General features: G+C 42.8%; 1 protein-coding gene across 3 annotated transcripts in view; it reads left to right on the forward strand.

Annotated features, from left to right (window-relative positions):
* Window positions 1–14315, forward strand: part of LOC139471378 (espin-like) — a 90587-nt gene that overhangs the window by 62652 nt on the left and 13620 nt on the right. For 2 of the 3 annotated variants that reach the window (XM_071253723.1, XM_071253725.1), the window contains exons 4-6: window positions 6369–6503; window positions 12059–12170; window positions 14096–14167. In XM_071253723.1, coding sequence (XP_071109824.1) covers window positions 6369–6503; window positions 12059–12170; window positions 14096–14167 — 319 coding nt within the window. The remainder of the gene's footprint in view (window positions 1–6368; window positions 6504–12058; window positions 12171–14095; window positions 14168–14315) is intronic. The other variant, XM_071253724.1, reaches the window with a different exon arrangement.

The following is a 14315-nucleotide window of genomic DNA, read 5'->3' on the forward strand; positions in this document are numbered from 1 at the left end:
GGGTATGGCAATATTGACACAGTGGGGTGTTATTCATGTGGCTTGATGGTGTTTTGATCGATGTTTATGATGTTCATATTGACCAGTTGTCACTTTAAGTCTGTCAGTAATGTTGCCTGTGGACAGCGCTATCAGTGCTGTTGTCTGTCCATGGAACAGTGTATCAGTGCTGTAGTCTGTCCATGGAACAGTGTATCGGTGCTGTTGTCTGTCCATGGAACATTGTATCAGTGTAATCTGTCCATGGAACAGTGTATCAGTGCTGTAGTCTGTCCATGGAACAGCGTATCGGTGCTGTAGTCTGTCCATGGAACAGTGTATCGGTGCTGTAGTCTGTCCATGGAACAGTGTATCGGTGCTGTAGTCTGTCCATGGAACAGTGTATCAGTGCTGTAGTCTGTCCATGGAACAGTGTATCGGTGCTGTAGTCTGTCTGGATCGGGATCGGGTGGTCAGGCTCACTGACTTGCTTGATGCATGTCATCGTATCCCAAGTCTGTAGATCGATGCTCATGATATCAATCACTGGATTGTTTGGTCCAGACTCGATTATTTACAGACCGTCCTCATATAGCTGGAATATTGCTGAGTGCAGACTTAAACAACAAACAAAGGAATTGAGAAGGGAAGTAACTCTTTAACTTGTCATCAAAAGAAAGTTTGATTGAATTCATCCAATTCTTCCAAACATACTAACATGATATAATGTGATATAATGATATATATGTGCAACCTGCTAATTCCACCTGATAATGACACCCTGTCACCATGTCCCCCCCTGCATCACTTCAGGCTTTCCTGAAACTTACACACACACACCATCATAGAGGTGAAATAATGTCCCAAGCAGCACAAGACAGTGAGGTCGACTGTGTCAATTAGAGACTTCGAAAAGCTTCTGTTGCCATGTTCTCATCATTCTAACATTTACCAAACACTTCATCAACATATCTCAATTCTTTTTAATGCGGTTTCATTTAAACGCTTGTTGTTGCCATGACAACCAAACATTTACGGATTGTTTATTGTGCATGGTATTTGTCCCTGCATTTCACCTGTGATTGTGATGGCTTCACGGCTGACAGGTAAATACTGTCTGCTCCAGTGATGAAGAACTCCATCAATCTAATGAGGTAACCAGCGACCAAGTGTTTTCTCTTCTGACAATGCTGTTGTCAGGGAGGCTCCGTGGTTGGCCGGTTCCAGATTGATGTCAATATCTTTGCTCTATATGGTTCATATTTCAAACAATACCCCTTGTAGAGCTACAGATTATTCAAGAGTCATTGAAATCATTAATGCTGTGATCATCGATCTGTCGGTTATTTGTGGGACATTAACCGTGATTTCTGGAATTTCAAAAATGAGATTGGTATTAAACTGATCTTGGTATTTCGCTTCCAAGTTTAGAATAAATCATAGGGGCGGTCGGGTAGCCTAGTGGTTAAAGCATTCGCTTGTCACGCTGAAGACCCGGGTTCGATTCCCGACATGGGTACAATGTGTGAAGTCCATTTCTGGTGTCCCCCGTCGTGATATTGCTGGAATATTGCTAAAAGTGGCGTAAAACCATACTCACTCACTAGAATAAATTATACAGGTTACCAAATTTTTTTATCCTTGTGAATGTGTGAGTGAGTGAGTGAGTGAGTTGGATTGTACACAACTTTCAGCAATATTCAAGCAACATCATGGCAGGGGACACCAGAAATGGGCTTCAAACATTGTACCCATGTGGAGAATCAAACCTGCATGGGCCTTCAGCATGACAATCAAGCGCTTTAACCACTAGGCTATCCCACTGCCCAGAAGATTATATGATGTGTTCACTATATGGCGTATTGATATTCAGAGTAACTGGTGTCAGAAAGATGACCAGCTCTCAAACAGAAATAAGACTGCCTCCTCGGTCTAGTTGTAGAGCGTCCGCCCGGAGAGCGGAAGGTCCGGGGTTTGATCCCTGGCCGCGTCATACCAAAAGACGTTAAAAGATGGTATTTGTTGTTACCCTGTCTGGTGCTCGGCATTAAGGGGCTAAAACAAGGACTTGTCGGCTCGGAGTCAGTATACTGTGTCTGAGTGGGGTATTCATGTTAAACTGCGGCATGGTATCTCAGTGGCCTAGCACTATAAATCAGCATCAGTCCGGACTAGTACAAGCAGCCACTCACACATGTGCATGTAACTTGCTATATAAGTGCAATAATGTTGAACATATGTTAAACCCCCTCACCTCACATTCACCTCACCTCACCTCACATTCGCATTCACCTCACCTCACCTCACCTCACCTCACCTCAGTATTTGGAAGCAGGGCAACTCACCCTGATTTATTGCTTTATTGTTATGATCGTCATTATCATGTACTGTGAAATATACAAATTTATGAGGCTACATCCCATTCTGAGCAAGTTTATGTGACAGTCAGTGATATAGGGTATATGTCCTACAGACACACATCGAGGTATGGTAATTTATTTCAGCGTTATATCCCTGAATATACAATAGCCCTGAGGATCATAGGCCCTCAATAAGTCATTCCTCCAATCACCAGCTAGGGGTCACCTCAAGAGTTTTACAGTCAACTAATTACAAATGGAGTTGATTACCTATGTGCATATTAGGGTGGTAACGATTCTCTGATGAATACGATATCATCGACACTTCGGTACACACAATACTTGAATCGTCAGTTTGTGAGATCACGAAAGGCTATGAATAGAACAGGAGCTAATCGAGTTACCTCCCTTAATGGCAGAAGTAACATAGCACCACGTTTAAGCATGGTAGAACGCATGGGCATGTTAGCTGAGGACGCGCCAGCTAACTGTTACAGTTAATAACCATCCATTCATTTAAAACTGTTTTATTCTTGTGGCTTTCGTTGTTAAAGTTTTTGAGATAACAATAAATAAATGTACGATCGAAGAGGTTCTTAAGCTGTATTTCAGTGATTTCATCATTTCTTCCTTTTTGATGTGGTGTATCTTGATACCAGTAGTGTTGTCAGTTCATATCATGATACGAACTGTATCGCAAGATACCAGGCGATACTCAGCTCTAGTGCATATGCGAAAGTCTCATTTACCTGAACTTTGCCTGCAAAACAAATGGACAACAGACGATCCATTTTTGCAATCATCTTATTAAATCTATGTAGTACCTGTTGAGATGCCCCCTGAATGGTTAGTGTGTTGGTTGTGTGAAGTGATATAACATTTAGCCACTACACATGACTGATTGCCTAATCTGTCATTGAGAGACTGGTCACACTCCATCGGAGCCTGACAATTGGTGTTGTCCTGATAGGAACCTGTGCGCCCTCCACTACCTCCCTAGCCACACTGTAGCAGGCTGGCCACTGGACTAACATACCACGGTAAACCACATACTTATGTGTAAACTTATATACAGTTTTCTTCTTAAGGGTGCTGAATTTTAATCATAATGACCAAGAGGTGATTGTCCCTGGTTTACTATTCAATACTGAGTCATGTTGTGAATATTGTTTGTTTATGTAAATATCACTGCTGTTAACATGACAATGGCTAACAGCATAATACATAGGCTGAATTCTGGTTCATTGTTCCTGTGTCCTGAGCGTGTGTTTTCTAACAGCTGAGAGAAGTTTGGGTCCAATGCTTCATTAATAGGACATTTGAGACGTAAATATTCTGCGAGGTCGTGTGAAGTCATGAGAAATTGTTTTGTGCTTACCACCCTATGACTGACACATGTGGATTCAGGACTTGGCTTACAGATGCTTGTAGTCCTATGTCTTGCGTTCTCTGATGCACCATGTGTACTGTCCTAATCTCTGTGTCCTACACCATGTAACTGTCCTATCGTGTGTGTACAGACACCCTATGGCTGACACATGTGGATTCAGGACATGGCTTACAGATGCTTGTATTCCTATGTCTTGCGTTCTCTCATACACCATGTGTACTGTCCTAATCTCTGTGTTCTACACCATGTAACTGTCCTATCGGTGTGTACAAATACCCTATGGCTGTCACATGTGGATTCAGGACTTGGCTTACAGATGCTTGTAGTCCTATGTCTTGTGTTCTCTCATACACCATGTGCACTGTCCTAATCTCTGTGTCCTACACCATGTAACTGTCCTATCGTGTGTGTACAGACACCCTATGGCTGACACATGTGGATTCAGGACTTGGCTTACAGATGCTTGTAGTTTTATGTCTTGCGTTCTCTCATACACCATGTGTACTGTCCTAATCTCTGTGTCCTACACCATGTAACTGTCCTATCGTGTGTGTACAAACACCCTATTGCTGACACATGTGGATTCAGGACTTGGCTTACAGATGCTTGTAGTCCTATGTCTTGTGTTCTCTCATACACCATGTGCACTGTCCTAATCTCTGTGTCCTACACCATGTAACTGTCCTATCGTGTGTGTACAGACACCCTATGGCTGACACATGTGGATTCAGGTCTTGGCTTACAGATGCTTGTATTCCTATGTCTGGTGTTCTCTCATACACCATGTGTACTGTCCTGAACTCTGTGTCCTACACCATGAAACTGTGTGTATTGAGTCACTTTCTGTCGGTGTATAGTCAGTCCAATACTGGCAGTACTCTGTCCAACACCATGTGACTGTCCTATCATGTGTGTATAGAGTCCTACACTGTCGGTGTTTAGTCCAATACTGTCAGTGCTCTATCCAACACCATGTGATGGCCCTATCATGTGTGTATAGAGTCCTACACTGTCGGTGTTTAGTCCAATACTGTCAGTGCTCTATCCAACACCATGTGACGGCCCTATCATGTGTGTATAGAGTCCTACACTGTCGGTGTTTAGTCCAATACTGTCAGTGCTCTATCCAACACCATGTGACGGCCCTATCATGTGTGTATAGAGTCCTACACTGTCGGTGTATGGTCCAATACTGTCAGTGCTCTATCCAACACCATGTGACGGCCCTATCATGTGTGTATAGAGTCCTACACTGTCGGTGTATGGTCCAATACTGTCAGTGCTCTGTACAACACACTGTGTACATATCTGAGTTCATTGTTGTCCTGTGTTTCCTCATATTAATATAAACTGTATGATCCAAAAACTGACTGCAAAGTGGCAGTAGACCCGTGAAAATCTGGGGCAGAATAGGTCTTCAGCAGCCCATGCTTGCCGTAAGAGGCGACTAACGAGATTTGGTGGTTAGGGTCGCTGACTTGGTTGATGCATGTCATCGTATCCCAATTGTGTAGATTGATGCTCATGGTGTCAATCACTGGATTGTCTGGTCCAGACGCGATTATTTACAGACTGTTGTCAAGTAGCTATAGGAATATTGCTAAATGGGAGTTAAACAACAAACAAACAAACAAATCAAAGTGGAAGTAAACTTCAAATTGAGTGCCTCTACAACAGGAATGACATTTTCTTGTGGACCAATATTGATGCATCTCTTAACTCTAGACAACCATTGATACATCTCTTCACTTGAGACCATGATCGATGCATTTCTTCACTTTAGACCATGATCGATGCATTTCTTCACTTTAGACCATGATCGATGCATTTCTTCACTTTAGACCACGATCGATGCATTTCTTCGCTTAAGACCACGATCGATGCATCGCTTCACTTGAGACCATGGTCGATGCATTTCTTAACTCTAGACAACCATTGATGCATCTCTTCACTTGAGACCATGGTCGATGCATTTCTTCACTTTAGACCACGATCGATTCATTTCTTCTCTTTAGACCACGATCGATGCATTTCTTCACTTTAGACCACGATCGATGCATCGCTTCACTTGAGACCACGATCAATGCATCACTGGTCAAAGCATCACTTCAGTCAGCAGATAGGTTGTGTGAATGACTTCAACATAACTTTCAGCTCCTCTAGTTATTGCAAAACTGACACCAATAACAATATGCATCACACCCAACATGACAGTCAAAGATTCCTTGCCATGAACTTAATGTTAACAGTTGAGGATGGTTGGGAAGCCTCAAGGACCCCAAAATCCCCTTCAATGTGAATGATGCATGTCCCTGTCACAGGCCACTCCATGCTGGGTCACACTGTACCCAAACCAAACTGCAGAATTTCTGTCAATGTATGGAATCCTATGAACAAATAATGAAAAATATTGTTACAAATGCCAACCGAGCGGTTGGGATCGCGTTAACTTGAGTTCCGTGGGCTGTGGGTTAAAGTGGTTTAAGTGTACGTTCGTCCTGTGGTTCGATTCTTCACATAGGTACGTGTTAAGCCCACTGCTGGTGTACATGTACCCCTGCGAATATAGCTGGAAAATGACGAAAATCAGAGGAAAAACTAATTCTGTCACTCACGAGAGTTTCTTCTATCTGTTGCAGTGTATTCAAGTTCTGCTGGACAGTGGGTGTGACCTCAACATCACAGACAACAAGGGACTGACCGCTGCAGAGCTCGCTGACAAGTGCAACCAGCCCTACTGTGCCGCCCTGATACGGGGGGAAGTCACACTCCAGGTAAATACATGCTTCCACTCTCACCGTTAATTATCCCAGGTATCTGAATGAACATATATATTTCCATAAAGTGGAGGGATTGCCAAACAAGCAAATTGCTTATCTGAATGCATCTCCCAAACATGATACATATACAAATTACAAAAGCATACATCATATAATTATCCCCCGCCCAACAAAGTTGTCGGGGGATATAGAAACGGGCTCCGTCCGTCCGTCACGTTTCGTTTCCAGAGCATAACTCAGAATCCGTTCAATATTTTTTCATCAAACTTTGCAGGTGTGTCAAGTACATGCTGAACTGGTGCCTTTTGCTATTTAGAAATTTTAGAAATTTTTATTTTTTTATGTTTCCATGGCAGCAAGATGGACTTAAACTCTTCTTTTTTTACAATTTCCATGACAAGTTCCACCTCGGTTAAAAAGGTTAGGGTTTGTTTAGATATAATTATGTCATAAATTCTGCAACAGGGGCGGAGGATATAGCCACTTGAGTGGCAAACTCTTGTTGACATTAAAGATAAGTATTGTGCTGTAAGTGTTTTATGACTTGATCTTACTTTCGTAACTACAGCTATGTTATTATTTACATCGACCACAACAACATTGTAGTATCATATAGCAAAGCCAGCATCTAAGACAAAATCTCTAAATCGGCAAGAAGTTTGAATAAAACTATGCACTGATTTCAAAGATTCAAGATTTGTTATGGTCGTTAAATGTGAATTACCATATAAAATTGAATTAAATTGTTGCCTTTTACAAAATAATATCTATTTTGTCTTAATGTAAAGTTTAAGGGACATGTAAGAAAGAAATGAAGTGCATCTTCAGTGTGATAGCCACAACATCTCGAGCTGTCGGATATAAATGTGGCAAATTTGTCGGTGTTTTGATCACTACAGCCGGGCCTGAGACGGGAATTATGACTCTTTTCTATTAGACCTGTGAAGATTCTCTGGTAGAAAAGGTCTTCAGCAACCCATACTTGCCGTAAAAGGCAACTATGATTGTCGTAAAAGGCGACTAACGGGATCGGGTGGTCAGGCTCGCTGACTTGGTTGATACATGTCATCGATCCCAATTGCGTAGATCGATGCTCATGATGTCAATCACTGGATTGTCTGGTCCAGACTCGATTATTTTACTGACCGCCGTCATATAGCTGGAATATTGCTGAGTGCAGCGTTAAACAACAAACAATCAAAATTTTTCTATTATATCAACTGTGGACCCATTCCCCACCATTCCTTGTTGTGACTTGGAATGACATTAGGCTAAAATCAACCAATTCCAAGTTCAACCTTCATTCTTGATTGATACGAGTTGTTCACTTGTACCCTCCTGCTGCACGCTGTGTGCGAGCAACTGGAATGTCAGGAATACAACTTTTCCGGTTTATTTGTAATAGGTCTTGAGGCATTGCTTGACCACAGCCATTATTTTGACTGTAGATCTGTGACAAACTCATTTTCAGAAGAGGTGTTTTGATTGGTTGTTGATTCCAAGCTGATGAGTGATTGAGTTTGTGTTTGTTTGTTTGTTGTTTTACGCCGCACTCAGCAATATTCCAGCTACCTGATGGTGGTCTGTAAATACTCGAGTCTGAACCAGACAATCCAGCGATTGTTATCATCGATTGGGATCGATGACATGCATCAACCAAGTCAGCAAGCCTGACCACCCAATCCCGTTAGTTGCCTACGACAAGCATGAGTTGCTGAAGACCTATTCTAAACAGGATCTTCACGGGGGTTGGACAAGCATTGGTTGCTTAAGACCAATTCTACTCCGGATCTTCACGGGTCAAGAGAGTTTGTGAGCTGAGAGAATGAGCTGATGAAGATGTGGAGGTGAATGGGACCAGGGTAATATCATAATGGATGGACATTGATACCCAGGATTATCAAGGATGACACTCTATACTGTTGAATAAATGTTGATTGGTGTGAAGCCCTGTTTGTTCAGGTGACTGACGGGATTGGGTTGTCAGACTCGCTGACTAAGTTAATGCATGTCTTAGCATCCCAATTACATAGATCGATATCATGAGGTCAGTCACTGGATTGTGTGGTCCTGAGACCCCTGGAATATTGCTGAATGCTGTCTAACAACAAACAAAAAACCAAACAAAAAAAAGATTTATATATATTGAAGCAGTAACTGAAAAAATATTCTTACAAAATTTCCATCTCTCTCACACACTCACACACTCACACGCGCACGCGCACGCACGCATGCACGCACGCACACACACAAAATACTGAAATGGTTGGTCCCCAGCTACAGTAAACTACGGTTATAACGAACTCAAAGGGACCACTAATTTTCGTTCATTGTTATAAGCATATGTACAACATATATACAACACATAGCCGGGACTAAAAAATATGTTCATTATATCGGTCAGTTCGTTATAAGCGTGTTCGTTATAAACGTAGTTTACTGTACCTATCCAGCAACACACAATCCAGCCTTCCTTTCGTCCAGAAATAATCAAGTTGTACCTATACACACTCAACAAATATTTTCCATTTTAACCCGAGAATAAAGAAATAGTTAGTTACAGCTTAGTTTGCCTTTAGGCCTGATGTACTTGACAACGTAATCAGCTTAGGTGACATCTTATTGACGAAGTATAAACTTTAACATGGATACAACACCGCCAGGCAGCCTTCTCTAAATAGTGTCACGTTTACCAAACAACAAATATTTTTAAATACAACGACAGTCCCAAACTGAATTCCCTGATAAATCCCAGAGGATTACAGCAACAGATATATTTACATATCCACCTTCACCTACGTTCCATGGCCTGTCTATATTTACTTGTGTCAGCGGTAGTGGGCAGATTGTTATGATGAGGCTCTGTGATGTAACGGTTATGTTCAGCGGAGCTGAAGGCATACACCAGCTGATCTATATTTACTTGTGTCAACGGCAAGGGCAGACTGTATGATGAGGCTCAGTCTTGTAACGGTTATGTTCCATGAAGCTGGAGATATCCACCAACTGGTCTATATTTAGTATTATCACCTATCATGGGCAGACTTTGTGTGAGGTCAGTGATGTAACGGCTGCGTGATCTCGAGGTACCGTCTGCATCAGCCCTCCTCCTAGATAAGGGTTTGGTGCACAGATTGCTCTGTTTATTGGAGACCCTGGCTTCTGAAGGTGAGTTGTTGGTAGATTGTCCTTGATTAATATGTCGTAACTTTAGGTTTGTTGGGTTCTTGCTGTTGAAGTTTGATTTGACAGATTAACTTTGTTAGAGATGTTAGACATTGTGTTGATCAGGGACCAAACACTTGTTATCCCCCGCCCAACTAAGTTGGCGGAGGATATAGAAACGGGCTCTGTCCGTCCATCACGTTTCGTTTCCAGAGCATAACTCATAAACCGTTCAATATTTTTTCATCAAACTTTGCAGGTCTGTCAGGTACATGCTGAACTGGTGCCTTTTGCTATTTAGAAATTTAAGAAATTTTTATTTTTTACGTTTCCATGGCAACAAGATGGACTTAGGTTGTGTGAGGGTAGGGTTCGTTTCCGGAGAATAACTCATAAACCGTTCAATATTTTTTCATGGAACTTTGCAGGTCTGTCAGGTACATGCTGAACTGGAGCCTTTTGCTATTTAGAAATTTAAGAAATTTGTATTTTTTACGTTTCCATGGCAACAAGATGGACTTAGGTTCTCTGAGGGTAGGGTTCGTTTCCGGAGAATAACTCATAAACCGTTCAATATTTTTTCATCAAACTTTGCAGGTCTGTCAGGTAAAGGGGAACTGGTGCCTTTTGCTATTTAGAAATTTAAGAAATTTGTATTTTTTACGTTTCCATGGCAACAAGATGGACTTAGGTTCTCTGAGGGTAGGGTTCGTTTCCAGAGCATAACTCATACTATGAGCATAGAACGTTACTATGTGATGAACACTGGAATATCTCGCATTGCATCACGTGGAACACTTAGTTTATTTGGAGACGAACACAAGATGTGTTTTGAACACTTCATTTATCATACACCAAGAAACAGCAAGTTATACCAGCTCAGAAACTTGCTATCATCCTTTAGAAGCTTAGAGAAAAACGTACTGGTCATAACAGGTGTGACAGTTGAAGAGTCCAAAACGAGTGGTCTTCCATGTATGTCCAGCCTGTATGGTCACCTGGCTGGTCTGATCAAGTCATTTCACGTGGGACCCCCTCCGTGGTCTAGTGGGACCGCCTCCGTGGTCTAGTGGGACCCCCTCCGTGTTCTAGTGGGACCGCCTCCGTGGTCTAGTGGGACCGCCTCCGTGGTCTAGTGGGACCGCCTCCGTGTTCTAGTGGGACCCCCTCCGTGGTCTAGTGGGACCGCCTCCGTGGTCTAGTGGGACCGCCTCCGTGGTCTAGTGGGACCGCCTCCGTGGTCTTGTGGGACCACCTCCGTGGTCTTGTGGGACCGCCTCCGTGGTCTTGTGGGACCACCTCCGTGGTCTAGTGGGATGGCCTCCGTGGTCTTGTGGGACCACCTCCGCGGTCTAGTGGGACCGCCTCCGTATTCTTGTGGGACCACCTCCGTGGTCTAGTGGGACCGCCTCCGTATTCTTGTGGGACCACCTCCGTGGTCTAGTGGGATGGCCTCCGTGGTCTAGTGGGACCACCTCCGTGGTCTAGTGGGATGGCCTCCGTGGTCTAGTGGGACCATCTCTGTGGTCTTGTGGGACCACCTCTGTGGTCTAGTGGGACCGTCTCCGTGGTCTTGTGGGACCACCTCCGTGGTCTAGTGGGATGGCCTCCGTGGTCTAGTGTGACCGTCTCCGTGGTCTAGTGGGATGCCCTCCTTGGTCTAGTGGTAGAGCGTCCGCCAGGGAGCGGAAGGTCCGGGGTTTGATTCCCAGCCACGTCACACCAAAAGATGTTAAAAGATGGTACTTGTTGTTACCCTGTCTGGTGTTCGGCATTAGGGGCTAAAACAAGGACTGGTCGGCTCTGAGTCAGTTTACTGTGTCTGAGTGGGGTATTCATGTTTAACTGCAGCATGATATCTCAGTGGGCTAGCACTATAAATAGGTATCAATAGGTATCAATCTGGACACAGTTGTGTCGTAAGAGGTGACTCTATGGATTGGGTGGTCAGACTCGGTGACTTGGTTGTTTGTGGATCACCCCAATTCACATTGCATATCCCAATCGTTGCTCGTAGTATCAGTCACTAGATTGTCTGGTCTTGATTTAATTATTTACAGGCCACCATAAAAAAATCTGGAATATTGATAAGTCCGGCAAAACAAACAAACAAGCACATTAAATTCTGTAACATCCAGAAACTCAAATCAGAGAAAATAAGGTAAACACTACGGTTAACAGTCACATTACCATGTCATCCTACCGGGTACCCATTCACTACTGGGTGAACAGAATACTCTACTTATTAGTCCCACATTAATACTAGCATCTACCGAAAGTGTTGCAGAGAGACACTGATGGACGAGTAGACTTGAGTCGTTTTGGCAGACTGGTACCCTAAAGCCATCAATGACAACAGAGTAACCACCCCCTGTCTGTTGCAGCCCCCATCAGCCCAGCCGCCGCCTGCTGTCCCCAGCACCAGTAACGGGGCCCAAGAAAGACGCCCTCAGCCCAGCGGTTTCCAAGGATACCGACAGACGAGACCTGTGTCAGGTAACCATCTTGTCTTCCATGTTAATAGTGGTTTAATAAAACGGTATGTGCTGCTTAGTAACTGTGATGTAATATACAGCATTTATTAAGATGAAATGTTTTCAAAAAAATTGTAAAAACAAATCGTTATGATCAAGAGACCCATATCTTTCATAAGGAACATTTCTCCTGAAATATCTGTAACTTTGGATTTTTAAGGATTGAAATGTTCAATGGGTGTGTGATACTAGATTTTATTACCCACAGGGTTAGAACTAACCGAGTTCATAAAAATCATATATGCACTAGTGTGAATATCACTTCTCCCGCACCAGTGTATTGTCCCAGTCATCTGACCGGCATTGTTGACGTCATTCAAATCTTTTTGTGACTTAAGGTCAGAATGACGTCATGGCTGAAGATTGTTGAAGTCATTCGACAAATTGTCAATTTCTTGGACAGCGGTGGAGAGCAGTGCATTTTTCTAAAGGGTACCTCAAAAGGATTAAGAAATAATGGGTAATAAAGAAATTACTAGACTCATATTTGTGTCAAACTGATTTTGTTAAACTTGTGTAAGATTTCATATATTACCATCGCACTTGCTCGGGAAATACAAGAATTCTGACACTCGTTTTGTAAAATCAGTATGACGTACATGCTCGTATAATCATCACTATGTGTAAAACTTTAAATACAAATTTGATGATATGTGTCTTACATTATGGGGGGCATGGGTGGCCCAGTTGTCTTAGGCGCCGCAATTCAATGTGCAGAGTTGCGTCCCTTGGTCGCGCCAGAAACCTATGATTGTGGGTTGGAATCCCGGTTCACCCCGATTATGTTTCTAGGTTTGTCAGCACCATGCCCATGCTCATGGGTTTCACCGAAGTGGTAAACGTCTGAGACCTGCATCACTTCGGGCTTTCCTCGTACATTAAGCTGACACGCCGCGATATAACTGAAATACTGTTAAAAGCGGCGTTAAACCCAACTCACACACTCACTCACTCACTCTTACATTGTGAGAATATCGCGTACAGTGAAACGATGTTAGATAGAGTAGTGTTGCAATGTCCTCATCTGGATTAACGAAGATGGTGACAGTTATGTCCATGTGTGTATTTCTGGACATTTTGACAATTTCCGTACCAGTCCTCCCTAGTTTTAGCTGTACTGTTATTTTTGGTTGTTGTTTTTATGTATTGTATGTTGTGTTTGCTCTAGTTCCTGTGGTAGAGGATTTTCGCATGAGGAGAACAACCTAGTACCGTATTCGACATAATAAGCGCCCAGGGCACTCTCAAAATTAGAAATAGGCGGCTGTTATTAGAATATTATTTTGTTGAAAAAAACATAGCTGAAAGATAAATTCCGTGGTTTATGCTGACAGCCTGAAATGTTTATATATGGGAGATATATTTTTCCAGAATTTAATTGCCCATAATTAAGGGTGCATATAACACACGAATGCGTATGATGCGAATGCGAATAAATAAGTCTTGTGTACATTGATCAATCGGAAGGGGTGCTAATTGGGATTGGTAACTAGCCAATATATTAGCAAATATCGCTGTGGGTGCTTATTACGTCGAATACGGTATACCTCGTGCCATGTACTTCATTCCTTACAACAGCTTCCATTAATCAGACTCGAATTTTCCGAGATCAGTAATTCTTTTAAAAAATATTTCCAAGGTATTCAAAATCAACAGAAACTATTAAGTCACTCTTAAGGATGTCTGCTGGTATGAGTTTATAATCAACTTGAAATGTACTCAACTTGTATGAAAGTATAGCCATTTTGATCATCGATAGCCAGCCCAAGTAATGGCCACGCTCAGTTAGGATCGTACTTCGCCCCAGTCTGCCCACAATTAGACTAACGTGCTGGGGAATTGTAAGTTTGGTCAGGGATGTGTAGCTGTTTGTGTTGTGTATTACAGTTGCCTCGTCTTGCTCCGACTTCGGTTATTACACGAGTCGAGAAGCTGCCCGCGGGGGCAGACAGATCACTGGTGGGTGGTTGAAACGTGTGCCGTTTTCCTCTAAACTATTTCTGAAATTTCTTGCCTTGCTTTAACAAATACTTTTCCTCTAAAATCTGTAGACACAGGGCTTAGGAAGCGCTGACTGCTTGTTGCCTCATTACACCAGGAGCTGCAG

Source organism: Haliotis cracherodii, unplaced genomic scaffold (assembly GCF_022045235.1).
Source record: "Haliotis cracherodii isolate W230 unplaced genomic scaffold, xgHalCrac1.p SCAF_22, whole genome shotgun sequence".
Taxonomy (NCBI): Eukaryota; Metazoa; Mollusca; class Gastropoda; order Lepetellida; family Haliotidae; genus Haliotis; species Haliotis cracherodii.